The sequence below is a fragment of the Desmodus rotundus genome, chromosome 11 (assembly GCF_022682495.2).
Source record: "Desmodus rotundus isolate HL8 chromosome 11, HLdesRot8A.1, whole genome shotgun sequence".
Lineage (NCBI taxonomy): Eukaryota > Metazoa > Chordata > Mammalia > Chiroptera > Phyllostomidae > Desmodus > Desmodus rotundus.
In genome coordinates, this window is record NC_071397.1 from 63,690,516 (window position 1) to 63,717,366 (window position 26,851).

General features: G+C 45.4%; 1 protein-coding gene across 3 annotated transcripts in view; it reads right to left on the bottom strand.

Moving 5' to 3' along the window:
• TRAF3IP2 (TRAF3 interacting protein 2) overlaps positions 1-25,562 on the bottom strand; it is a 37,039-nt gene extending 11,477 nt beyond the window's left edge. The window contains exons 1-4 of one of the 3 annotated variants that reach the window (XM_024551818.4): positions 25,323-25,562; positions 13,460-14,284; positions 4,349-4,541; positions 2,003-2,181 (exon numbers count right to left, since the gene is read on the bottom strand). In XM_024551818.4, the coding sequence (XP_024407586.2) occupies positions 2,003-2,181; positions 4,349-4,541; positions 13,460-14,276 (1,189 nt within the window). In that variant the 5' untranslated portion in view covers positions 14,277-14,284; positions 25,323-25,562. Of the gene's footprint in view, positions 1-2,002; positions 2,182-4,105; positions 4,268-4,348; positions 4,542-13,459; positions 14,304-25,322 lie in introns of those variants that run through there. The other 2 variants (XM_024551817.3, XM_053913983.2) reach the window with 2 other exon arrangements.
• Positions 25,563-26,851: the final 1,289 nt, after the last annotated feature.

Sequence of the window (26,851 nt, forward strand, 5' to 3'; positions counted from 1 at the left end):
GAACAACACTTGTACATTTCATGCAGTGTCTTTTGTTCTAGAATAATAAAGGGAGCCGCTGGATGGGGCCGGTCTAAGGGGATACGCCTCCAACAGTGTGGGTCACTGTCTTCAGGACCTAGCTCTGCAAGCCCAGAGGAGCAGGGGCTGGTCCAAGGGCGTGCAGGCTGCTCGGGGTGCGTGGAAAGAAGAGCACTGGCAGGCTGAGACAAGCCAAGGAGGTCTGAAAAACCACATGATGCATTAACAAAAAATCCATCCCCCAGAACCTGCAGGTCCTAAAGATCAGGCCATCACCTGGTTTCTTAGAGACACTTGGCACTGTGCCTAAGGAATACTCTCACAGCGGGCCAAGAAGCTGAGTCTTGCTAAGGGGCCACCCTGCAGTGTCCTCCTTTGATCTCATGATGCTCTCTGCTGCCTTAAATTCTTGCTTGACAAGAGCAAGTTAGGGAAGAGGGAAAGTGGTTCCCCACCCCCTCCACCTTCCGCATCCACTCTGTGGTGGGGGAAGGCCAGGAAGTGGGAGTAGACTAAAGCACAAGTCAGAAATGTCACTACAACTTCAGCAGCTTGGAGAGATGTTGCCTCTGGGCGGTCGGCACCACTGCCTCCCTTGCTGCTGCCTTGGTCGACCTAGAGCAACAGACAGCATTGTGCCTCCCTACTGAGCCAGTCAGCGTGAGAATCAGTGTTTTCTCAGGCTTAAGCCTTGGGGAAATTATCTGGCTAGCACGTTAATGTGGTAGATGAAAAATCTCTGTGTGTTGGTTTTTAGTCTGGAATGAACCTGCTAAAACTCAGGAAACCCCTGGGGCAGAGAGTGGGGAAGAGGGTGGAGCTGGGAAGAAAATATGAGTCTGTATATATTAATCTATGTTTAGGCTCTGGTTTTTTAAAACATGCCTCTCAAATGCAAGTGTGTACAAAGGTCACATTGGCTCATTTAAGGAGCCAGGTGTATTGATGGCGCTCAACTTCCTTTCTTCTCAACACCCAATATTCAACCAATTCCTATACAAATATTTAGGACACCCTTTATAGATTATGGTAAGAAAAATATGATTTATAGACTGACACCAGAAATATATCCCATTCAGGGTAGCATCCATTCTTCAGAAATCCTCAAAATTAAAATTTGTAAGATTTTAAGAAGATTTTAAAAAGTTTTTGAATGAAAAACAACAATGGGTCATAGTAATAGAAATCTTTCAAGTCCTAAATGACTGAAGAGCACAGATTTTAGAAATTAATACACGTAAAGGGTTTAATTTTCAAGTTCGGTTCAAAGAAGTGCCCGGATTTGGACAAGACTTCTCAAAATTAACCTGAGCTTCTCGAGCAAGCATGGCAGAATATAACAAGTTCACAAGTGGTGGCTGTCTCCTTAAGAACTCTGGAACTTACTGCCCCTGACTCACCTTACTAGGAGAACATTTTGGTGATATTTCAACATTTTTGTTTCTAGCTGCAAAATGTGGAAAAGGAATCATTACCTGACACATAGCTGAATGTTTCTTTAAATAAAAGTCTTACTTTGCATTTGGTTGTAGGGCAGTGAGGAGAATGTGAGACTGCTTTTTCCCAACAAGACTGTTCATTCCTCCAGGAAATGACCTCGTTCTTGATGGCTGCTGCTAATTTATGGTGAGACGCTAGTTCCCTGGCCAATACCACATGGGTATCCAATCAATTTACCCAGGGACAAGTCCACTCAAGAGCATAGTTTAGAAAAAGGAAAAAGCACTGGGTTTATTGGTTGTTGGAAGGCGTGTTGAGGAAAATCTAGTGGTAAGCACTTTGAGTATTGCTGGTAGAGTCAAAATCACTAAAAACATGCATACAAAATGTTGGTTTCTTTTTTAGCAAAAAGCAAAAAAGTAAATTTTATTCTTCCTGTATATATGAAAAATATCCAAGATTATGGATGAATAGTCATGAAGTGCTCTCAAAGTATAAGGTCAGACAAGAAGGGGAAAGAAACATACTGCAAACAACTTACGTAATTCTTCTGGCAAATTGCTTATTTTCAGAGTTCCTCTGGCTGGAGGGTTACTAGGGGGTCTGGGGACAGCGGCTGGAGATGGAGCCTGGGGACCCTGTGGTCTCAACTCTGCAGGACACTCTAAGGACTCATCAGGAGCTCCAGCTCTGTTACGTGGCTGGTTATACAGCTGGTCCCTGGAAAGGAATACATTCACAATTAGAATTTTCATTTTCAACAAAGGCACACCTTGAGAAACAGGAAGGCTTTCAGAACTATGGGAAGATACCAGTGAGCTATCTCTCTCTTCTGCTTCCATTTATTTTCTGAGCCACAGGGGCAAGGGTTGCTCCATGGAGTTTCGGTTAATGAGCAATAGGGCAGGTTGCCATGAGTAAGGGCCTGTGCTAGGCTCCAAAGAAGAAAGCAGGGTTTGATTTCTCGACTCAAGGACTGCTTAAGTGGGAAGATAAGTCTCATGGTTAGGGCTTATAAGGCCACCAATAAAACAGAGTATATTGTGATATGAGGTTGGCGGTATAGGTCTTCAGACAAAGAGGACTTTTACCTCATGATAAGTAACATTTAATTACGCATCAAAAAGTAGAATGGCCATGTAAATTTAAAAGCATTGATGTTGTTACTATATGGATGAACATCTGATATTGAAGATCCTATCAGAACGTTTCTACCACATGGTTATATGGCATCTTTACTATTGTTGGGGTTGCCAGTATCCCCATGAACGTTCTGCTAGAAGAGCCATCAGATGCACTCATGTGGGATTTGGAAATCAGAAGGAAATGGAAGCCATGCTTCTGCTACTTCTGTGGTTTCTGTCGGTAAGTGCCATCGTGAGGTGCCGAGCTCCCCGGAAAGCACCCCAGTATTCCGTTACCAGCTTCGCAGCGTCGAGGTCAGGGCATGGGTGTCCATTTTTGGCAGTGCCGATCTAGCCGGCAGTGCCGATCTGCAGTGCTGCTCGCTTGTCCTGTGGCAGCGTGGCCAAGAAGGGAGGGTTCCACAGAGACTGTCTGACCCTCTGCCTCTCTGACCGTAACACAGGAAGCAGCCTCTTTGGTGTCCTTTGTGGTGCTGCTCTGGGATCATCCCTGGATGCCCAGCCTCAAGTTTCTTCCTTCAACATCCAATAATCTTGTAATCACCCAGTTTCCAAATGAAACTCCTGCTTAAAATAGCTAGAGTTGTTTCACTGAATCCTGACTGATAAGGGGACTAACTTTTTTTCTTTAAAAAAAACTGACCCAAATGTGGCACTACATTAACATTTTAAATTTCCAGGTAGTGGGAACATGGATGTTCCTATTTGTTTTGTGTTTGAGATTATCTTAAATTAAAAAAAAGTCTTGATCGCAAAACATGTGTATATGCCAATTTTTAATAGATTATTGCTTATGTTTTCATATTTTTACCCAAAAAGGTTATCAGAAATTCTGAGATGTATACAATAGGATTTTAAATAAAATAATCCAAACTATATTTCTAAAATTTGAATATTTGAGGAAGGTACTTTTATTTTATATTTTTATTAATATGGAAAAAATATGTCTACAAAATATGCCTTCTGCTAATGGGAATCCAGTTCCATATCCTTCTGGCATTAAATCCCTTTATCCCTAAAGTTGTTTGGTTGTTACAGAAGATATTTGCTCATTTGATAAAGTTCATAAATTGGGAAGCTCCATTTACATCAGTTTTTCCTACATATTTGAGATACATAAATTGAGAGAAAAGTGAAACTTGAAGAAGAATCAAATGACAACAGTGAGAAGAAAAATGAGTGAAGTGTTAGACAATCACAGTCAAGAAAAATCAGAATTGTTTTTCTGGAAGAAGTATAGAAAAGGCCTAACAATGGTACTCAACAAGTGTGAATGCTTTTGTTATGAAAGAAAATCACAGGTTATTTTAAATTTCTACTGGGAACTAATTGAATTTAAAATTCCAAAGTAAGAAATGGTTTAAACAGGTACAAAAGCTAGGGCTATAAAAAAAGAACTTCCTAGAGGTGGAAGTTAGTCATAGTAAAACTAAAACTCTATTTCCTGGGCTAAAAGGCCAGGTAATCTGAAGGTAAAAGAATCAAGTGAGACTCAGCACCTTAAGAGCCTTTCTTTTAAGAGAATTTTGATCAGTCATCCGTGGCTTTATGTCTGGTAAAGAGATTCTTGTCGGCCAGCTTCCATTTCCTCCTGACCTGAAAATTCTGTGTGAGGCGTTCCACTGTGTGACTTGGCCACTAAACTGGGTAGGAAAGCAACAGAGTTTTGATACACCTCATTTACATTGGCATCATGCGTTTTCATGTTAAAACCGTCTGCAGGTTGGCCCCTTAATACTTACTGATACCTCGGGAGCCCTGGGGAGGAATAGTCTCTCTGAGCGGGCCTCTCTTCTCCGTCCCAGGGGCTGGGATAGTTCAGAACGACCTTCTGCACAGGGTGCGGGCCTCTTTCACTGGCTCCAGGTAGGGACTGCCCAGGCAGAGCTGGTCGGATCACTTGCTGGTAGGCTGCCCGAGGGTAGTTGTGGCCATCTGTAGGCGAAGACAGCCAAGAGAACAGGGAAGACTGACTCCAGCCCCTTCATGTGAAAGGAGACGTAAGCTCATTGAAAGTGTTTGCTTTGATCCCAGCTGAGGATTCCAGATATCAGTTACCACCTCTGTGACGTTTGCCGTATTTCCGTACTATCATTTACTTGACGGTTTTTATTAAATTGAGTCATTGAGGGTTTTTTCTAAAATAAAAACATCTGTGAAATCCCGAGTTTGGTGTTCTAACTGGAAAGTGCAAAGCTCCACACAGGCCTCTATTTTAATAAGATACTTAGGATAATCCAACCATGAAGAACCACCTTTCCTACCGTAATTCCCCCAAGTTCCTAGAGCCCAAGGCTAGGAGAAATTGTCCCCACGATAGATACAGAATCACTACTTTTTTCTCTTTTCCCCCCAAGTGAAATTCACACACCACTTTCTTTTACAAAGAAATAAACGAATGAAAACTTGGCTCATACCTCTGGGAAATAGCCAACCAGTTGGCAATACCACCCAACATTTTTGGTCCTCCCTTGCTAAAGCCTGCGTGGGCTTGACGCCAGGTCAGTTCAGAGAGGGCAGGGCTCGGAGCACAGCCAGGCCTGGCAGTGACGTATGTGACCGTGTAACCTAGGAGAAAGTTGGTCCCGCCAACCCTAGGAGCAGCAGAGTCTTAAGGGAAGAGGGCAGCCTGCCTTTCCAGGTGAGAGAAGAGCTCTGAAGGCCAGAGGAGGGAAGCAGGGAACCCGGTACAGCTGAGAGAGGAAGGCTCTGAGGGAACTGCCCTGGCCCAGAGTGGCTCAAGTGCGGGCAATCTGAGAGGTGGGGATGTGCCTTGGGGGTGGGCCCAGCCTCTGAGGGAGCTGGAGAGAGCCAAGTGGGTAACCCTGAAAAATGAGCCGTGAGCACCTCCTGTGAGCCAAGCATTGCCACCTCTGTCCACATATGAAGCTGGATGATCCAGGAGGCCTAGCCAGTTAGGGCAAGAAAGAACCTTGTTTTTCCAAAAATACATATGGTCTTTATCTTTTTTTCTGGTTATAAAAAGCAATAATCAAGCTTTCCCACTGTAGGTAGGATACATGCAGGGATGGAAAGTGAAATAAAACTTACAAGCAAGCAAGAAAGTAACAGACAAGGTAGATTGGAACCAGAATGTAGACGGTGAGACTGTGGCTAATCATTGTATTCTTAGTTTGGTAAGTAGTCAGGGGCCATTGACGTTTTCAGGGGAACATTCAGGGGAATGATGTCCTCAAATACAGAACAGAAGACAAAAAAATGTGTGTGTTCACTGGGGTGGCTGCCTTGAGGTCGCCACTGTCTGGATGCAGGAAACTTGGCTGGGTGACTCTGGAAATGTGCCCAAGCCAGTCACTCAAGCATGGTTAGATTTCCTGGATTCAATCTGTTGTCTGCTTTGACCTGTGACACGAGCCAGGTCCTTCCTGTCATGCTTCCTCTGGCAAAAGTGACCATTGCCCTCCAGCCCAAGTTGTCTCCTGGCCCTGACTGTACCCCTACTATTGCTAAGGACTGGCCATGACATTAGGGGCTTAAGCAAGGGGAAGAGGCTAAAAGGATCTGCCTGGGTCTATTCCAGCCAAGTAAAGGAGACCATGACTTGGAGGGCATCTCCAAAATGGGGAAACAGAGACCCCTGTGATCTAAGACAAGAAACACTATGCAGGTTTTGCTTTGACAGCCTTCCTGAGGTTGGTCAGATATGTCCCAAGGGTCCAGATGGCAAGTTTTGGGCCAACAGGGCAAGTCACTACCGCTGCTCCTTATTCCCAGCTAGAAAAGGGCAAAAAGCACCACTGCCATCAGGTCACCAGGCGGGGCCAGCCCTGCTTTTAGCTAGGTCAAGCATGAGTGGGACATTTATAAGACCAGCTATAGGTACAACCCTCCAGAGATCCCATTGCCCTTAAAATCCACACTGCATGATTGGATCCCAGTCCTTGGTCTCTTACCTCTTACAACGCTCTTGCATGCCCACTGAGCCCCAACTACCCTGGCCATCTTTCTTCACCTTGAAAGCCCCAAGTTTGTGCCCACCTCTGGGACCTTCAGTTGCCATCCTCTCTGCCCAGAATATTTTTGCCTTATGTCTTTACAGATCAACTTCTTGTCATTCAGGGCTCAGCTCAGATATCACGTGTTCACTTAGTTGTCCTATCCCATCACCCCCAGCTCCATTTTATTTTCTTCACAGCACTTATGTGTTTGGTTCAAGTAAGCATGACTCTTACTTATCAACTTCTTGTCCGCCTTCCCTTCTAGCATCTAAGTTCTGTGAAAGCGCAGACTGTATGTTTGTCATCCAGTCTCCGAGCACAGTCTCCAGGGGATGCTCAATAAATGAATGAATGAGGACTGAAGAGTTACAGTCTTCCGTAGAAGCCAACTCCACACACACACACATACACACATACACACAGAAGCCATTTAGGATGGCACAACCTGCTTGCTAGGTCTTGGGTCTTCTAGATGACTCTCATCTGCTGTCCATTTTTTTCAGTGCCTCCCTCAGGAAGTAGGAAGAACAAAGACAAGGCAACAGAAGAGAAACTTTGCCAGTGGCCTTGAACGTTTTTAATATTTGAAGCAATTTTGGCTTCCCATATCCATTAATAAGTGGCTAATAAGGTTTTGTTTGCTTTAAAAGCACTACCAAGCTCTAATCACAGGGTTTGTTTCTTTTCCAGAAAGCGAATGTTAGTGCTGTTAATCAAAAGTCTTTGAATCAAGGTCATATGATTTCTAACAGATTATTTCCCGCACAACACGTTTTTGTCTCATAGCAACAAATCTTATCATTAAAATCACCAAGGCATGTGGGCTAAGTGTTTGATTAGCTGTAACTTCCATTTCTGAAATGGCCACTTGTGGTAAAAACTTAAACCTAAGGTTTATATGAGCAGATGAAATGATCCACCTCATCTATTTTTAAATTAAGGCACTGACACTATAGTCCTCTATGCTGCCCTTTGTACATATAAAAAAGGAAATATTGAACAGCAGAGGATATATCAAACATAAGCTTTCCTTTTTGTAAGTGGAATTTGGTTTTGTCTGGAATTTGGCTGGTTGTATAGAAAAGTTGCTAAATAAAACTATGTTTAGCAGATAGATGAATATCTTTCATTGCTCAATTTTTGATCATTTCAATGGCAAGTGCCATTTTGACAGAGTCTTACTAGTTTGGTTGGGTGCTACATATATAATAATGACTAACACTTATTGGGTACTTGCTACATGCCAAGCACCGTTCTAAATTCTTTATTCAGGATTATAGAGTTCAATGTTCTGTTTTCCTAAAGAAGTTTAACTTAGAATCAAATCCAAATTCCTTACCCCGTCCCTTGCATCCATCATCTTTAGCATATCAAGTCTCTCCCTGCTCACCCCGCTGCAGCTCTGCTGGCTCGCTTTGGGTATCTTAGCAAGCTCCTGCTTCCTTGACTCTCTCATCTTTCAGGTTTCAGCTCAAATGTGGCCTCCTCCAAAAAGCCTCCTCTGGCCACCCTGTCCATTAATGCCTGTTCTAACACCTGGTTATTACTTCTACTTGTTTTGTTTGCTGATTTCTACTTATCTGTCTCCCAGTACACCGCAGAAGAAAAGACCATGTGTTACAGTTACCAATGTATACTCAGTGCCTAGCAGAGTACTTGGCCAATATTTGTTGAGCAAATTAATAAGTGAATGGAAAAGTTCTGTTTCCAAATCCCATTGACCTCCTTCTGTTCTGCCCCTGTCCCGTAAGACAGTTAGAGATGGCCTTTTCAGTGCTGGATATCACAAAGACTCTATTCACGATTAGGGATCACTCCTCTCCCTGGGATGTAGGGAACAGGTTTCTTTATTTTCATTCAACAAATATTATTGGATTTGTATGGCTGGACACTCGGTGAACACAGATAAATAGCATACAGTTCTCTTAAGTAGCTCAAAATAAATGGAGAGAGAAAGAGAGAAAATCTGTGTGTCCGTGGGTGTCTGTTTTGAAACACAAACCCACACTCGTTAGTGTGTGAAGAGAGGCGTGCGAGTCAGCAGCCACCTACATGGTAGACTTAAGAATTGCTGCCCCCCAAAACCTCCCCCACTGACTTGTCCCCAGTGTCTAAAATCCCATCAAGAGAGTTTATTCTCTGGGAGATGAAGAATAGGAGGTGGTGGGTGGTGTGATATACAAATGACTTGTTAGCATGGTAACTCCTCGATTCTGAGGCAGTGTTAATCACAAGATACAATACACATGTTAGAATAATAAATGGTGCCCAGAACAGTATGTTATTTGTCAGTCTTATGACCCTCTTGGCCTGGGTACACACGGTCTTCATGTTACTGGGTTTTTACCACTTGGAATTTGTAAACCAAATCCTAATGAGGTTTTCCATTAGACAAAACATTCAACATTTTTCTTCCTTATTAAGAATGGAATTAAAAGAGTTTATGAGAGAGCAAATAAAATCTGATTTTCAAGTTGTCGAAAAACATCATGATATAATGCAGTTTAGTTAGGAGACAAAGTGGCCAACATACACTGTTATAGGAACTCGCTCACTCCCGGCAGCTGGGGCTCTGAAGGGCAACTCCTTTCTCCAACACTGCTTCCCCCTGGTTTGTCTTTTCCTTGCTTTTGATTGTGCATGCACTCTAGCACACAAATCATCATTTTCGGGGGGGTGGTCCACATGAGCAACAGTAAGTATGTATCCACAGTTTTACTTTATTCAGTCTCCTTGGTAGATAAAGCAGGAGTTTCATAGTAAAAATAAGGGGCTCTTTAGATTTAATATGTCCTTTTTTCCTAATTTATTTGCATTATGGGTTTCCTTTGCTTGCACAGCCATGATCTCTGTTCCAGTGGCCTTTCCCAGAAGGATTCTCAGGCGTCCTTCTGCAATGGTTGGGGGAAAAGGAAACACAGGCTTACTTCCACTTTTCCTTTTCACTTGCTTTGAAAACTTTTTTTTTTCACATGAAAGGGGAGACCGGTGACCATTTTTGCTTTAACTTGCAAAGGCGAAGATATGCCATTTGCATGGTGATCATTATTTATTTATATTTTCATTAACAGATGAGGAAGTAATGCTCTTCTAAAGCCGAGTAGAATCACGTAGCCATGGTTTCCAACTGCACAAGCATCCCTTAGGTGAACGGTTCTTTTGAAGTGGTTTTGTTGGCAATTAAATGCTGTTATAGCCCCGACATGAAACTAAGCATTCTACACATGCTTTGAATACTTAAAATCTGTACCAGCAAAAAGAAGCTGGAAGTCGAGGAGCACTTTACAGGGCTGTGCTGCAGATTTTAATTTACATAATAACAATAATGAAGAGCTGCTAGTTACTGAGGGCTTACTAAAACCCACCCATGTTCCTTATATCTTTAATACATCATCTCATTTAATCCTCACAGCAACTTCATCGAAGCCTTTGCTATTGGGGCCCCATGACATATTCTGGGCTTGCATTGCTCTGGAGAAAAACCATGAACTCTGGGCTTCCTTGACAAAAAGGACCCAACCCCAACCCTCTTCCCGTGATTAGATGCCCTCGGGAGCCAGGAGCAAGGCACACTTAGGGTGAATTAGGGTGAGCTACCCTATACACTCTCATTTCCCCTTACTCTTCTTTTTTCTTTCTTTTACTTGTTTTTCAATTATAAAAGTAATACCTGTTTGCTGTAACAAATTTAACAAAAGTACATAAAGTTAGAAGGAAAATCCCCCCATCTCTTCTTACTTCTGCCTCCCCCATGACCACTTCTAACAATTGCGGCCGGATTTTTTAACATATAGTTTTTAATCTATAGTTTTAAAACACCACACGTATCAACACTGCATGATTTTCCACTTAATCTTTTTTTTATGTCAGAATGTGTATTTTACTCTGTAATAGGGGCTTAGTCGTCCACTGTATAAACCAATCAGATTATTTATCTGTCCCCTTAGTGATAGGGATTTTACTTTTTATTTTTACTCTAGTGCAACAATGCTTTGATAAACACCCTTGGTCATGTATTGTCACATGCTTGTTCAATGCTTCTGTAGCACGAACTGCTACGAGTGAGGCTGCGGGGCCAAAGACGAAGCACGTTTAAGTTTCGCTAAATAGTGAGAGTGCCCCCGGGAGGGTCCCGCTGACCTCCCCTCCTGCTCAGAGTAGACGGGAGTGCTCCTTTCTCCCAAACCCCACTAACACTGGCTGCCGTTCAAGGTTTTCAGTTTTTGTGCACCTCATTAGGAAACAAGTATCTCTAAAATTTTGCACATATAAACTTTTCTTAAATTTAGTAATGTTAGGCTTGGTTCCATATGTTTATTGGCTATTTGTATATTTTCTGTGAACTGTTCCCTTTTCCTGTCCAAGTCTCTCTCCTCTCTGCCTTTCATCGCCTCTCCTCACTCCCAGGATCCCAGGCATCCCCTTCCTCCCTCCCCTCAACCGAAGGAAATAATACAGAAAGCAAAGGGAAGGGACCTAATGAAAGAAGCCAGGCCTGGAGGTACTGGAGGCTAAAAGCGTCCCCAGGCAGGAAGGAGTGTTTGCAGTTTAAAGAGCCTGCCCAGAGCGGGCGAGGCCTACCTCCAAACACTCGACTGTTAATGCTGCCATTTTAGGCTTCAACAGGAAAAATATTTTCAGATAGGAAGGTCTTCCTGGGACCCTCATATTCCAATGAGTCAAAGCTTCCTTTGTCTGTCACCATGAGGCTTTCTCCTGTTTGGAGATAAAAGCAACTGCTTGGGATTTAGTATCACTAAGCCCTTGACTATTCACCCATCTACACATTGATCTAAAGGACTAATCAGAGATGCAGATAACTTATGTACGGAATGTCTGTCACATCATTGCTTATTGGATAAAAAACTGGAAACTATTTAAAATGTCCAACAATGGAGAATAAAACAATTTAGTAGTTTCATCGGATGGAATACTATGCAGCATTTTTAAATGACGCTAGAAGAAGTGCACTGAATGTCCTTGGAAACTAGTTTGATTTGACAGTAAATGTATAAGCAAGGAAAAAGGAAACAGAAAGAAATGCGTCAAAAACCCAATAGGGAATTATATTTGGGTGACGGAAATACGAACTGAACTTTTGGGCATATTCCAGTTCTGAGTGTGAACAAATATTACTGTTATGATCAGAAAAATTATCTTTAAGTGCAGATAATAAATGTCTTAAAAAAGTAGTTTATGGTATTGTTCTCACAAAGTATTACCTTTTAACCTGGAAATCGTTGAGAAATAAAGGCAACCCTGACCTTGTCAAGGTCAAGGTTTGTCTCTCTCACTTAGGGAACTCCGGCCACCACACGTGCTAGGCCGGGCACACGGAGCAGGCGGCGGTGCCGCAACTCCCAGCAGCTGGCTTCCCAGCACCCACCACCCTGGGTCTCCCTTTCAGGCCTCAGAGACTCTTTCTCCTCAAGCCCTGCTGTTTTCGCATCTCCTGGCCTTTCTCTGAACATCATGCTCCCTCTTACCTGTTTCTTTTAAGTTAAATTCCTCTATTTCCTTCCTTTAAAAAAACTATTAATTACTTATTGCTCCATTCAGTTTAGGGAGCTTTATACTAAATGTACATGCACAATACATAAATTGTGCTTTATATAGCACTTGTAATTCTTCCTATAATTTATTTTAAAACTAGGTGTCAGGCCTTTGGAAAGACTCTTCTTGTACCACTCAAATTGCTTTGGGTACAGTGTTTACTTGCTAAGAAAAGTATCCTATCTCAGAGCCCCGTGTTTGATCTGTAAAGCCCTATTGTTATTTTTCAGTGGCCTCGGTGGAGATTTACTACCAAGAATTATGATGAATCTTTTATTTCAATTTAAGACTGTATCACTTTCAGAGATGCTTAATGTACTGATACTCATTATTGATTCATTCATTCATTCAGAAATAATTTACTGAGAGTCTAGTATATGGTGGTCACTGTGCTACATGCTGGGGAATTGTGGATTGAAAATACATCTTTACTAATGTGCAAAAGCTTGTGCTCTGGAAAGACAAGTGGACATCCTGGTCATTAGGTGCCCTGACAGGCAGAGAACAAGGATAGAGGGAGCCGGAAGGAGGGACTCATCTAGGGAGTGTTCCAGAGGGAACATTAAGTCTTAAAAGATATACATGGTGATGGTTATGCAACTCTGTAAATATACTACAATTCATTGAATTGTACACTTAAAATGGGTAAAAGGTAAACCTTACAGCATGTAAATTAGATCTCAATAAAGCTGTTTAAGAAAAAGAAGAGGTGTAGGCTGGGTCAAATGCACAATAAGGGGAAGAGCACCCTGGATGGGCAAACGCTTGGGGCGGGAAACAGCCAGACCAGTCGGGGGGCTGCTGTCCTGGGGTGCGACTAGCAGAGAGGGCAGCAGCGGATGGCTGCCGTCTCCAGAGGGATTGAAGCAACAGGATCACAGGAGCAGTGTGATCCTCAGGCAATGGTACAAATCCAGAGTCTCAGTGACATTCTGATTTTTTGACTGAAGGCCCCTTTCTCTGCCAAATCTAAGATGGGTAGGAAGCCTGTAGAGAAGGAGGAACCCAGATGCCCAAGCATGAAGAGAACAAACAAGTTTTCTAGCAGTCCTTTGGGTCATCTTCCTGTCTCTAGGCAGGTTTCCGTTAAACTAACCTAGACAGAAGAAACTTTCTTTGACCTTAAAGCTTTCTAGAGAAGCAGGCTCCAAGTGGGACAGGTTTTGGGCCCAGATAAAGCATTCTTCTAAAGCCCTTTACAAATCCAACCACACACAGAAGGCCCTATGGGAAGCAAAATGCCCTCCCTGCATTCTGACCTGTCTGTGCTGATACGAGGCATTGACCTTGTTTACCGAGTTACCCAGCCCAGAATGTTCAAAAGAGGAAAGGCTCACTTACGTGGCACCTGGTAATGGGGACCTCCAGGACAATGGTAGTGATAGTTCCACTGAGCATGTGGGGAAGGGTGGGGAGGCAGCATCTGTGCACACGCTGGATACCTCTGCGGTTCAAACGGATCATACTCCCGAGACCTGAGAGGTCTGGGGAGGTCCTGGGGGTAACACGCAGAAGTGAGGGGCAGGGGCCTTTCCAGCTGCCTGATGCCCAGGACGTCCTGGGGCTGGGAATCATACCCCGTGTCTATCGTTGGCAGATCTGGGGCTGCTCGGTTCCTGTGGAGCTGGGGCCGTGGCACCATCTCTTGGCTATGACCTGAGGAGTCTGCTAAGGCATTCGGTAAACTTTGGTCTGATTTGTGTGAGTCATGGCCAGTGTCAGGAGAAGCTGCTGAAAGCTGAGATCCCAGCCATTGATTACGTTTTTCCATAAATAAAAACTGATGCTCTGGCGGGAGGGCTCCAACCACAGACTCACTGGCTGCAGAGGAGTCTGAGGACAGATCTTTGCCTGGGTCCGGATGTCTCCTCCAGAAGCTGTCTTCACCCTCCGCCAGGACTTTAGTGCGCAGGCAGGTGATCTGCTGGGACACAGGCCGCCGGCAATTTGAAAGTTTTAGGTGTGGGTGAACCTGAGAAAAGTCTCCTGAGGAACAGTCAGGGGTTTGGGGTGTGGACAAGCTGTTGGGTGCCATGTTCCTTATATTTGGGGCAGGTGGTTCTGACTCCTCCTCCAGGGAGTATTCTTGGATTGGTTTCAGTAACTGACTTGGGTATGGTTCTGACTCATCAACCTCCACGGGAATGCTTCGGTTCATCCTAGTTTCTGAAAGAAGAGGAAACATGCCACAGCCTTAGAAGGGAGATCATGTTTTGGAGTCCCTACTTTATGACCTTAAGGGACCTCGTTCAAGATATGGTTTAAATTAACAGTAGTGTGACACCAACGTGCTTGTGGAGCCCCAATCACATAACGTTGTTTACTTATCCATCGGGCAAAGGCACTCGTGCTTATTAAGATACTTGTATCTGGACAGCGACTCAAAGAATACGACTGGACGACCGTGCGGTGAACAGCACAGGGAAGCCAGACGGAGACCAGAGGCGGACTGTGGAGGAAAGAGAACTGACTCCTGTTGCGGGCTGCTTCGTGTGTGCTTACGGACGTGCGGAACGTGTGCGGCGGAGACACAGGACAGTGGGACACTGCTTGTCCCTGGGGATGGGACTGAGCGGGGGGTGGGGGGGGCGGGGGGGGGGGGAGATGTGGGAGAGAGAGTGTTCACCTTTTAAACATTCAAAATTCTGCTGTGTGACTATTGCCCAATCAAAAAAGGAAAAAATGCTGCACTCAAAGGCACTGAGAAAAGGTCACAGTGACATTGTCCACCGAATGACTACAGGTTGCTTAGAGGACTTAATTTCCTCTGGCAGTGTGCCTGAGACGAAGATGGCTGTGCGCACCTGGTCTGTGATGTACCGGCTGAACTAGCAAGCTTTGCTAAACTAGCCTTTAGCCCACAGCCCAGGTAACACTGGTTTTACCTGTGGAAATAGAATTCTTAATCAACGTAACAAAATGAGAAAGGAAACTGGTCTCCCAGTACGGATTGCTGCGATGGTGCCCCAGGATGCCTAGGCTTAGGGGAGGGAGGACAGCTGGGAGTGACTGGAGGCGTGGGAGCGACTGAGGTCTGCATTCCCCTCCCCAGCAGGAGCAGGTGTCCTGGGGGGGGATGAGGGCGTGACAAAGGAAAAAATCCCAGAGGTTTCTTCCATGCAGGCCTTGCACTGAGCGTACTTTAAATACCAAGCAGAGAAAGGGGTGGTGCTCGTGGGGGTGGGTTTTCATATTCATATTTTGGATCCACGTAGAATTTCAACCACAAACATTTACTGGGGGCTTACTTTGCTTAAAATCATGATGTACCTCAACTATTGTTCTAAGAAAAGTTTTGAAAAATATGAATTCACCTTCTCCGAAGCCCTGTATCTAACCCAATGGCAACGCACCAGCATGCATTTTCAAACGCTCCCCCTCAGAGCAGAAGTGGGGCCAGCCCTTTCCCACCAATTCTGTCTTCACTGCCTATAGAGAGACGCCTGAATCTGCCTCTCCACTGTGTGCCAAATGGATGCGAACGCTCTTCTCTTGCCCACACTCAGTAACAACCTTACCCATCTGCTGCACCCAACCTTTGTACGGCTTTCTGGCACAGCAGAAAACTTCGGCTTCTCACTCCCGCTGGCCCCCTCTCCCTGCCTCAGTCTCCTTTTTCTCTCCTTCCCAGGCTGCTCTGCAGGCTGTGTAGGTCCTTCCCCTCAGCTCTGCAGAAAAGAGACCTCATCACCTAAGTTGATTAGGAACCTGCCAAAACCACAAATATTCCAACTATTTATGATTTTTCAATGCTCGCCATCGTTTTCCTTTCATTACTACAATTTTCTACAGCTATGAAATTGGATATGCCCTGCAACATGTTCTTCAGCTGGTCAGGAAACAAAGCATTTTCTGAAGGGCTGGCTGAGTGTCCTGTAATCTGCTAGCATCTGTGGCTTCACAGCTGATGGGAGGGGGCACAAGCGAGCCCACTAGAAAGGACTAAATTCTGTCAACTATTTCTAGCGATTCCCTTTCATCACCCGCTGTTTACATTCTCCCTTGGTTTTCAAATGTGAATACCATAGAAGTGCTTCCCTAAACAACCACAAAAGTTGCAAATTCTCCTCTTCTGGATGAGGAGCCTTCAGGGGTTTGGAGGGAGCTAACAAAAAAGGTGACAAGTGTGGTCACATTACATAACTAGAAATATGAGGCCCATCCTGTGGTAGGAATTCTACAGTGAAAACTGGTCCCTGGGACGGTAGTAAATAAACCTGGCACAGCAATGTGCAGCCTCTCGGGGAAGCTATGGGATTAGTAATCCTTAAAAAAAAAAAAAAAAAAAAAAAAAAGGACCCTGATGTTTTAAACATGTTGCTATCAAATAGTTAAACACAAATAATTATTGAATCCTGCTATGTATCCAGCTCAATGCTGTGTGTCCTCTTTAGGTGTAAGCTTAACCAAAATTTGTTTACCGTATATAATACCTACAAGTGATGCAAAACTCAAGGACAAATGGGTATACAGCAAAAGGCAATCAAAATTATTTCTAAAGACATAGGAAACATACCCCTACCTTCCAGTTGCCTGTGATCCAGATGGAGAGAGAAAACTAATACAGGAAATCAAAGGCCCTACCTCAGCGCCTTCGCACTCTCTATGTCTACTTCTCAGAACATTCTTCCCCCGCAGAGTGCATGGCTCGCTTGCTTTCTCCTTCAGGTCTTTACTCAGCTGTCATTTTCTCAGTTAGGTCTCCCTGGTTACCCTTTCCAAAGTTTTTACACGCCCTTCTCGTTCCCTCTCAACCCTGCTTTACTGTCCTCTCTAGCAGTTATCAGCATCTTACATATTATGAAATGTATGTTGTAAATACAAACATCTACTACATTCTTTGTTTATTGCCATCTCTCTTCCCCCCCCCTCCGCCCCCTGGAATTTAAAGTTCACGAGAGTGTGATTTTTGACTACTCTATTCACAGCTATACTCTCAGCACCTAGAGCTATACCTGGCACATAGTAGGAGCTCAGTAAATATTTGTTGAATGAATCAATGGGTGATGCCTGTATTGGAGAGCCGACAGATTCGTGCGGCTGGCAGGATCGCCGACGGGGAGGATGTCAGGATCCATGAGAGGTAGCAGGAAGTTTTTGGTGGACCAAGTCCTCAGAGTCCTTCAGATTATGCCATATGGGTGCACTTCCTTCTTCGCTTTCCTCCTCTCGAATATTTAGAAGTGTCTAGTCAGTGTCAGGTCCCAAGGTGGGCCTGGCCCATGCCTAAGAGGTCCCACCCATGGTCGGAGTGGATCCCAACCCTACTTGCAGAATAAAGGTGATTCTACCACCCAGTGTGACAGGAACATGTGACGGACAGCAAGGCAGCTGGTGTGTTCATGTGTCCTCAGAGCCTGGCCCAGAACTTCAGGAGGGAGGGGCACACACACCTACCACATGGGCCCCTCCCAGCCTTAGGCCCTCCTGAGGGTGTCCAAGAACAGTTCCACAAAAATGCCACATCAGAGGACAATGGCAGATTAATGGGTTGAGCTGTGGTTCTAGTTCTTGGCAGTTTTATTTTTTGGTCTTTAATGTCAATATTGTAAAAATACTACACATTAAAAAAAATCACTCAGTGTCTCACCACTTCTAACCATTTCCGTGCCCCCTATTTTATTCCAGGGTTCTCCACATGATGACATGGTTGTAAGCCTGGCACGGCCTTGCTCCAGTCCCTAACAAGGGGAACCTGGGTTAAAGCGGAAAACCCTGTTTTCTAGCTATGACCTAGAGAAGGCTCTGACCCCCGAGAGGGAAGGGAGACCTGCCAGTCAGGCCCCTGCGAGCCCCGGTGCCCGCACAGCCCCACAGGCCCTTCAGCATGAATGCTGAGCTCCCAGCTCCGAGGCCTGTCGACCTGAGGCCACGTTTGCCTCACTGCGGCAGGTCCCTGGGGGAAGCGCAGAGGCTGGAGGCGGAGGGAACCCCAGGGGGTTTCTGGCTCAGAATCTCTTTCTGCGGCCCACAGTACAGACGCCCAGACTTCTGTTTATTTTTGTTTGCTTGCCACCCACCGGTAAACAGGTTCTTTCATACTTTCCCGAGGGGAGTGTAATCTGCACAATTAGGCAGAAATTATTTGAAAAGCTGATGCCCTTTGACCTAGTAATTCCACTTCTAAGAGTCTCCTCTACAGCGGTGCACGTGCACCACGTGAAAAGAAGAGGCCACGGAGACGTGTGACCGGCACTGTTTATAACAGCAAAGACTAGGAACAAGCCACGTGTCCAAAACGGGTCTGATTTTTAAAAAACTGTCGTCCCGTTGTGCGGTGAATACCCTGTGCCTTTTAAAAAGACGGAGGAAGTGCTGTGTGAACTCATGTGGAACTGTCTCCAAGAGTTACTGTGAAGTTAAGAACAGGAGAGAGCGGAGCGTGCGGCAGAGCACGCTGCCCTGGGTCCAGTCCCAGGCTGTGTCTGCGCGCACCGCGCCGTCGGACTTCCAGAGCAGCGGCTGCCTCCGAAAAGGGAACTGGGCGCCTGGGAACAGGGGCGAGAGGGAGACTTGCTTTTCAGAGCGTTTTATACCTTTTAAATTTTGTGCCAATTGGCTGTATATCTACTTAAAAGATTTAAGGGGAAAAAAAAAGAAAAAGGGAAAGCTCCACTAGTGATTCTGATGTTCACGAAGATTAAGAACCGATGTGAATGTGGCACTGCTGAGACCACCCAGGAGCATAAACACGTCCCTTAAACTATAAAAGACCAATCCGCAGGGAGTGAGAACATTTCCCTTGGGGGGAGCGGGGTGGGTACAAGCTAGGAATACAGGCTTGTCCCATGAACACACAGCTAGGCTGAAACTAGTCTGGTTCTGACTCACTCTGAGCTGACTCCAGAGACAGTAATTTTCATTCTCGGGGGTCTCACTGCCCTTTGAGTTATGAGCTATGATTCCTGCTCTTGGATTCCGAGCCCACCTTTCTTCAAATCCTCCTATAAGTTTTCCCTGCCCAAATCTGTCTCTTTGGCTTCCTTTTTGCCTCCTCGGGCCTGAGACCTTTCTCTTACTCCTCGACTCTACCCCAGGGTAGCCTGGTTTTGCAGATAAGATCTTATACTAGTGGCAGCAGATTTGACATCCCATGTGACAAGGCTCCCTGGTGTCCCATTCACAGAATTTCCCATTCTTTCTCTTTCCCTCCCTCTCTCTCCCTTTCTCAGTCACCCCCCTGAGGTGCCTCCAAGTCTTTGCTCATGTCTGTTGCCAGCACCCTTTTGCTCCCTCAGCACACCCTGACTTAATTTATTCATGTCTTGGAACAGGGTCTATGACTCCTCACAACACTACTTACGGATCCCAGAGTTCATTAAAAAGCTCCTTTGCCCCCCTCATCCCCACCCCCCTTTCTGACCGTCCATGAGACCCCATTTGGCCTGGTGGGAAACAGATCGCGTACATTCACAGTTAACTGTGGCTGTTGTCTCCCAGATGGGCTTACCCTGACTCAACACATATTTCTAGGATGCGGGAAAATGTGCAATAGTTAAAGGCATAGGCTCCAGATTCAAACCTCCCGGTTTAAATTATTTCTCCGCCAGCTGAATGATTGGGTATGTGACCTTGCAAAAATAACTTCTCTGGGCCTCATTTTTCTCATCTGGAAAACAGGGAAAATAACAACACTCCCTCCCACCTTAGGCGTGTGTGAGGACAAAAGGAGATGTTAACACGGTGCTGCCTGCAGGGCCTGGACCATATCAAACTCTCAAAAAGTAAAGAGGCTATTTCGTTATTCTTTTTACAACAAACAATTGGGCTTTGGAACTCTTTCTGGACTACGGTCACTGGTTTTATACCTGGATGCTAATAATACATGAACCTAATATTTGGAGATCGTATCTTTTCAAACTAACGTGTATTTCTGACATATTTGATACATATCACCCCTCTTGGTCCTTAAACCAAGTTGGGCCATGGGCAGTGCACTTGGCCCCGCTTTACCGTTCCTATGGCACAGACCTCGGGGCCAGCTTTGGCCTGAGGGCTGTAGTTTATTTACTGACTCTGATATAGATTATGCTGTTGAATCAAAACGTAAACCTAATGAAATGGATATGCTTAAGAAACCTTGCACTTTGTTAATAATAATTGTTTATATTTATTGAATATTTACTGTGTGCCAAATACTATTCCAAGTGTTTTGCATATATTAAATTATTTCCTCCTCACAGCCACCCTCTTTGGTAGTTGTTGTCTGTCCCATTTTACAGATGGGGAAACTGAGGCACAGGGAGGTTAAGTAAATTTCCCAAGGCTACATGGCCAGCGAGTAGCATAGATGGGATTCAAATGCAAGCGGTTCAGCACCAGAGCCTGTGCACTTAACCATTCTGTATCTCGTTCGGAAGCCTTCACTCACACAGCAATTTGGTGGGAAGAAAGGGGATGAGAGGAGTGGAGTAACCTGTAGAAGCTTCTGGAACAAATGTGTTTTAGAACCATTCACCTTGAAGGTGGGGAGGTGTGAAAACAGGCCGCCTGTGCTGCATGCAGAATTGCCAGGCTGGGAACCTGCGGGCGCTTCCCTTCACGCTGGGATGGTAGAGGATACGGAGGAGACTGCAGAGGCATCCTGATTGGAGAAAGGCACTTGATTGGATCTCATTAAATTTTAATCATAAACCAAATTCAAAATAAATTGAAAACTAGTTGACAGAGCACAAACAAAGGGTGATGATAAATGGCGATGCATCTAGAGAGGGGATAGCTTCCAGGGGACGCTTCCAAGGCAAGGACGGAAGGGATTTAATGAAGGTGTTGTGTCCCTGGAAGAAGACAAATAGCAGAGCAAGAAACAGGGAAGGGCAGGAGTGAGCAGCCTGAGTAATTAATAAACCACATCACCAGCTCCAAGCAATCAAGGCTTGCCGCTGAAAGCCAGCTGCTTGGATTTTTTTCCCCAAGCATTCTTTGGGTCAGTAATAGGGTTGAAGAGTCCTAGACATGCAGCATGAATATTTTCAGGTGAACTTTATAAATAAATATATAAATTTACAGCTAGGAAGATCCTCAGATCCAAACTGGATCAGACACTTCCAGCGACAGATACTCGAGGTCTTACTTCATTCCACAGGGAGTAGTTTTCTCATGTGTCTGAAAGTCATGGATTAAAAAAAATCTTTAAACTCATTAATGTTCTTTGCTTAGTGCCCAATTGCATGCAAACTTTCACAACATCGCTTTGCTTAATAGAAGTTGGTTTTGAGTGAACTTGTTTGGCCCAGGGTCAAATTCCAGTGAAGATCTACTTCCAAGTTTACTTGCAGAATTTCCCAGACAGAGCAGTTCTTCCATTTGGTTTGCCAGAGGACTGGAAGCAATGGTGAGCCCTGGAGACCAGGGAACATGTATTGGCCCTTGTTCATACCGTGCACAGTATGACTCACGTCAGGCTAAAGGAAGCATAGCGTGACCTGACCTGATTTGAAGAAGGCCGCTCTTGAAGTCCTCTGGGCCATTACACAAGGAGGCGATAGACTAATGGGGATGAACCGTCTAATTGGACATTGGTAATAAACATTAAGAGAACAACCTCAAAACAGCCCATGGGTTGTTTATTTGTTTGCTTGCTTGATTCAGATAAGATTTCTCCACAAACACATTAGTGATTAATTCAGTCCAGAACCCAGAGAGAAGGAGAAGAATGGGCAGAAAGGAAAAATCAGGAGAGAAAGAAGAAGGGATGGAAAGGAAGGAAGGAGAATGGAAGAGATGAGAATCAAGGAAAGTGTAGAGGCCTTAAAGGAAGTTTTTTTTTTCATTGCTTTTAGTGAGAGAGGAAGGAGGAGGTAGGTAGAGAGAGAGAGGGATAGAAACATTGATGTGAAGAGAAACATAAGTTGATTGCCTCTCCTACATTCCCTGACTAGGGACCAAACCTATAACCTAAGCAGGTGCCCTGACTGGGAATCAAACCCATGGCCATTCGGTTTATGGGATGATGCTCCAACCAACTGAGCCACACTGGCCAGGGCTTGCAAAACTTTTTTAAAATTTGCTCTTTATTGGCGTAAGAGAGAAACATTTAAATAGTGATTTTTACATATCTGTGAGTATGGGCAGTTGGAAGGAAAGGGAAAGAATGAATCCAGGTAAAAAGCAAGAGTGTTACAGATAAGCTGGTAAACCAGGAAGGGTCTTAGCAGGCATCACAAAGGGAGACGATAGTTCAGGGATGGAGGGAGACCTGGTGACCCTGGGAGGGGAAGCAGGAAAAACACTGGGGACAACGAGCCAGAAAAAAGCCAAGTTTCCCTCATCACTGAGGGAGATGCCAAGAGCCCAACCAGCCTAGGTCTGTGGGGTGGAAGGAAGGGGGACACACAGGCTGGGGGGCTCATCAGTCCCAAATAGCTTGATTTCAGCTGCCTTATCAGGGAACCAAGACAAGCTAGCACAGAACTTAGGGTCACAAGGGGGATAAAAGCCCACCCTCTCCCCTGGCCAGTGTACAACTTCCTGTCTCCAGGAAGGTGTGTGCACACATCTGCGTGCGTGCACTCGCACACACACAGGCACGGCTCGAGCTGAGCGGTCGCACATGGAACAACATGTGGCAGTGGAGGAGGTCTGCTGGGCCAGAGACGCAAAGAATGTCGGAGGGAGAAAGGACAGCCCGGGTCTCAGGAACTAAAAATATCTTGGTGACAATGCTCTGGGAAGACAGGAGAGAAGCCCGGGGGAGGGCTTCTTGATTCCAGCCCTGGGAGGCTTCCACACCAAAGGAAGGCAGGATTGTTTTGTTAGGGAAATGTGATCAAACATTAGGGGTCATTTCGCAGGATCTGAGAGGAATTTAAAGTGCGATGTGCCTTCTCTGTGTTCCGTCCTGCATCAGTGGCCTTCCACTGATAGATGTTTTTAAAGACTAATCTCAAATTGCCCGCAGCAGAAAAATGATTTGAATTCAGGGTGTTCCTGAGATTTCGATTCCTAGGTGTGTAAAAAACACAGATTTAGACAAACTACCCACATGATCTACCTTTCTGAGTGTCTGTTAAAGAATATATGCCTGAAAATATGCCTTCTTCTCTTCCTTTTATTTTTGGGGCATTTTAAAGTCACTAACTCCTTCATCCTGACGGAAGCAGGCCCAGACATTTTCTGCCTTTGCACCCTCCAGAAGTGAGCCTCCCCGACATGTTGGTTCCCTGCCCAGACTTCACTTCTCGTCAGCCTGCCCCACACAATGAGCAGAGCTGTTACCGCGGTGTCTAGCTCATCGCGTTCCATCGTGGAATGACTTGGAGCTGCAGCACCAGATTCAGAATGACTGTGGGTGGTCTTTCTGGATCAAAACTAGGCTGGCAGCCAAACAACAGTTAGCCTGATTTCAGATAATGGTGCATCGACATTTGAAAATAAAATCAGTAACCCATCATAAGTGAAACATCTCGAAATTCCTGACCCTCATCCCAGGGGCCTAGGGAGAGTCATCTAAAAACATGATGAGGACCACACCAGGCCTTGATATTCCACAGAAACAGTTTAGCAATACCAAGGGCCCTGAGTCAGCCCATCCCAGTTAGCCAGGGCCTGTTTGAACTGAACCAACAGAGAGTAATTGCCCAAAAGAAACAATAATGACAAAAACACAAAACAGTGGTTTGGAAAAGGTTAAGGATTCTGTGTGTCTGCCATTGAACAATGTGTCCAGTCCTAGTCACCACCCTTACATGGTATCAGGATGTGCCTCCCAGCCTCCTTTACGCTCCCATGAAAGGCCCCCCACATAGTGATCAGTCTAGCCCGGGAGTGGTTTCCAGCTCCAGCGAAGTCCGCAATGCAGTCTTCTGGAGCCAAGACTCGCCAGCCAGTTCTCCGGCCTGCCTTGACTCTGGGCAAATGAGCAGGACAGTGCTTCCTGCGTAACCCAAACGGGACATGAACTAATTCAAGAAAGCCCCGTTTTCTCCTATTCAGCTGGGGTCAGGAATCCTGCCTAAATTCCAGGCAGCCCTCCCGCAGAGCCACGTGACTGCCCAGCTCTCCCCAGCCTCGTGCTCCACTACTAGTTTACCTTTAGCCTTGAGAGCAGATGAGTGAGACAGAAATCAGGGCAGCCTATGGGAAAAGGGTCCTGGGCACCTACGAGGTGTTTGACAGTATACTGGGGGGCCAGTGGGTTGAAAAGGATTAAGAAACAACAGCCTTTTCCTCCAGGGACTAACCATCTAGCAGCAGGAGGTAAAATTAATATACTTGAAAAATCAGTAAACAAAACAAGTCTTCTAAGACCACCCGTCACGGCTCCCCTCTGGGACTCGCATTACCCTAGCCTTATTTCATTAGAAAGGAATTCAGACAGCCTCGTGTTAGCTCGCCACCAGCCCCCTCCCCCCCACACTTTATCGATGAAGAAATCCAGGCCTAGGGAAACCGAAGTGAACTGCCGAAGTCTCAGCGCCAGCGAGAGGTGGAGTGGGGACCTGAAACCAAGCGTCTTGTCCTCTTTTGAAAAGTATTCGGTCTCCTTTTTTCTCCTCATTTAAAAACATCCCCCTATTCTAAGAGATCATCTTGAACTTAAAAGATACATGAAGCGTGATGACCTTTTAAGATAAAGGAGTAGCATTTCCCCCTCATTTTCCCTAAAGGCTCTGTCCAGTGCCAGCAAATGTCTGGGTTGTGGGAGGGAAGGGCTGAGGTGGCAGCCCAGAGCCAGCACGGCGCTGAGCTGAATTTCTGGCCCAAGAATGTAGTGTTAATTTTTTCCCTGCATGAAACAGGGATCAAGAAAACTTGGGAGTTCGCCTTCCACCTCTGCTACTGACGAATTCTGGGGCTGGAAGCCAATTACTCAATCTTTGCCAGCCCCGGCTCCTTCCTTGGGGAAGTGGGGCTTGAATTCTTCATCCAAACTTGTGGGGACGCTAAGTCCTCAAACAAATGGTTCTCAGGCAGCACTGAACCGTCCCGTTCTGGTGTGGGCGCCTCTGCTCCCCAAAGAGTTAATCTCCACTAGTCTGTCTGAAATACTAAACCATCAACACTTTCTCTTTCTCGAGGCAGAAACTTCACTGTCATTTTCTCAGCCCAAGCTGGTCTCTACAAGAACAAGTTAGAAGTGGGGAGAGGGGGGTGGAGGAAAGTAAGGCAGAAGATTTCAGTAAAAGAGAAAAACAGCTTGTTCTGAAAATGGGTCAGTCGTTCAGAAGTAAGGCTCGGGAGGCAACAAGTCTGAACAACTTACCTTCACACCACGGCGGGCAGACCTTGGCCACAGGGTAGTCGTACTCTCTCCTTCCCCTGACACTCTACCTTGGGTCGCTCCCGCCGCCCTCCACCCTCTCCAGGCCCAGGTAAGCAGTAGAACAGGCTCTGAAGCAGGAAGTGGAAGTTGTATGCAAATTTCTACCGAGGCTAGGAAGCCTCAGCTCTAAAATATCCCTGTGGGCAGTGAATCAACAGCTGAGAAGTCACTTTATTTCTTAAAACAGAAACCTCCTTCATTCACTAGAAAAGGCCACTGACCAATTAGGCTGCATTTTTGTTTTCATCACACAGCTGAGTATTTGCTGGGGAACGTCCCGGGAGCCCTGGACTGCAGTGTTACGGCAGCACCCCAGCCTGGGAGGTGCAAGGGGAGGGCATTACACTTGGGTGTTAAAATCGGTTATTCATTAGCAGTTCCAAGGAGATTGGGAACATAGAGCGGGGAGGAGTATAAAGCAAGAGCTTCTTAATATTTTTAACTGCTTTTAAAACATCATCATTTGCTGCCCTTAATGTATCCCTTTGTGAGCAGACACATGTACATGTATACACATGCACACACGCATGCAAACACACACATACTCTGCCCCATTGACAGACATGAAAAAGTGACTACTTGTAAGAAAACAGCCCTGGCCGGGTAGCTCAGGTGGTCAGAGTGTAGTCCTGATACGCCGAGGTTGTGAGTTTGATCCCCAGCCAGAGCACATGCAAGAATCAACCAATGTGTGCATCAATGAGTGGAACAACAAACCGATGTTTCTCTCCCTCTCTCAAACCCATCAATTTAAAAAAACAAAACAAGAGACATAAAACACACATATACATGCTTGTGCACTTTTCATGACCTCAAGCTTATTTTCCCCTCCCTTTCCTGGTATAATCAGTAGCCCACAGAGTTCTTTGCTGAAGGAGATGCCGGACTCAGGATGAGGGGGCAGCGGAGTGTGATGGAGGCTGTGGTGGCCGGAGCTCTGGAGTCAGAGGGATCTCGTGCGAGCTCAGTTGTGACACTGGCCAGCTGGGTACCACATCTGGGTCCTGAGCAGGCACACTGTACTCCTAGTGCTGGCTGTCTCCCCACCCTTGTGCAGGGGACAGACCCCAGGGCACCCCCAGCCAGGCCGCAGGGCTCTGCTCCAGCAAGCCATGTGAAGCAGGTTGCTCTGCATTCTGCAAGCAGAGGGAATGCTGCTTATTTTTAAATAGCATATTCAGGTCATCTATGTTTTGATATATCCTTACAATGGAATATTACGCAGTTGTTAAAAATAATAAACATTTATTTATGTATATATTTCTTGATACAAACTATCATCATGGGAAAGTGAATATTATTTAGTGAAAAACATGATCTCATTTTTGCCAATATAGGTGAGGTCTGTCCAGAAAGTCTCCAGCCATGTACTATGAAAAATAGAGACATTTATTGAACAAGGTACAAGATACAAGAAACATTGTACATAGGACAATGATGCCTCAGTCCCCTCCAAAGTGAGCATCTTG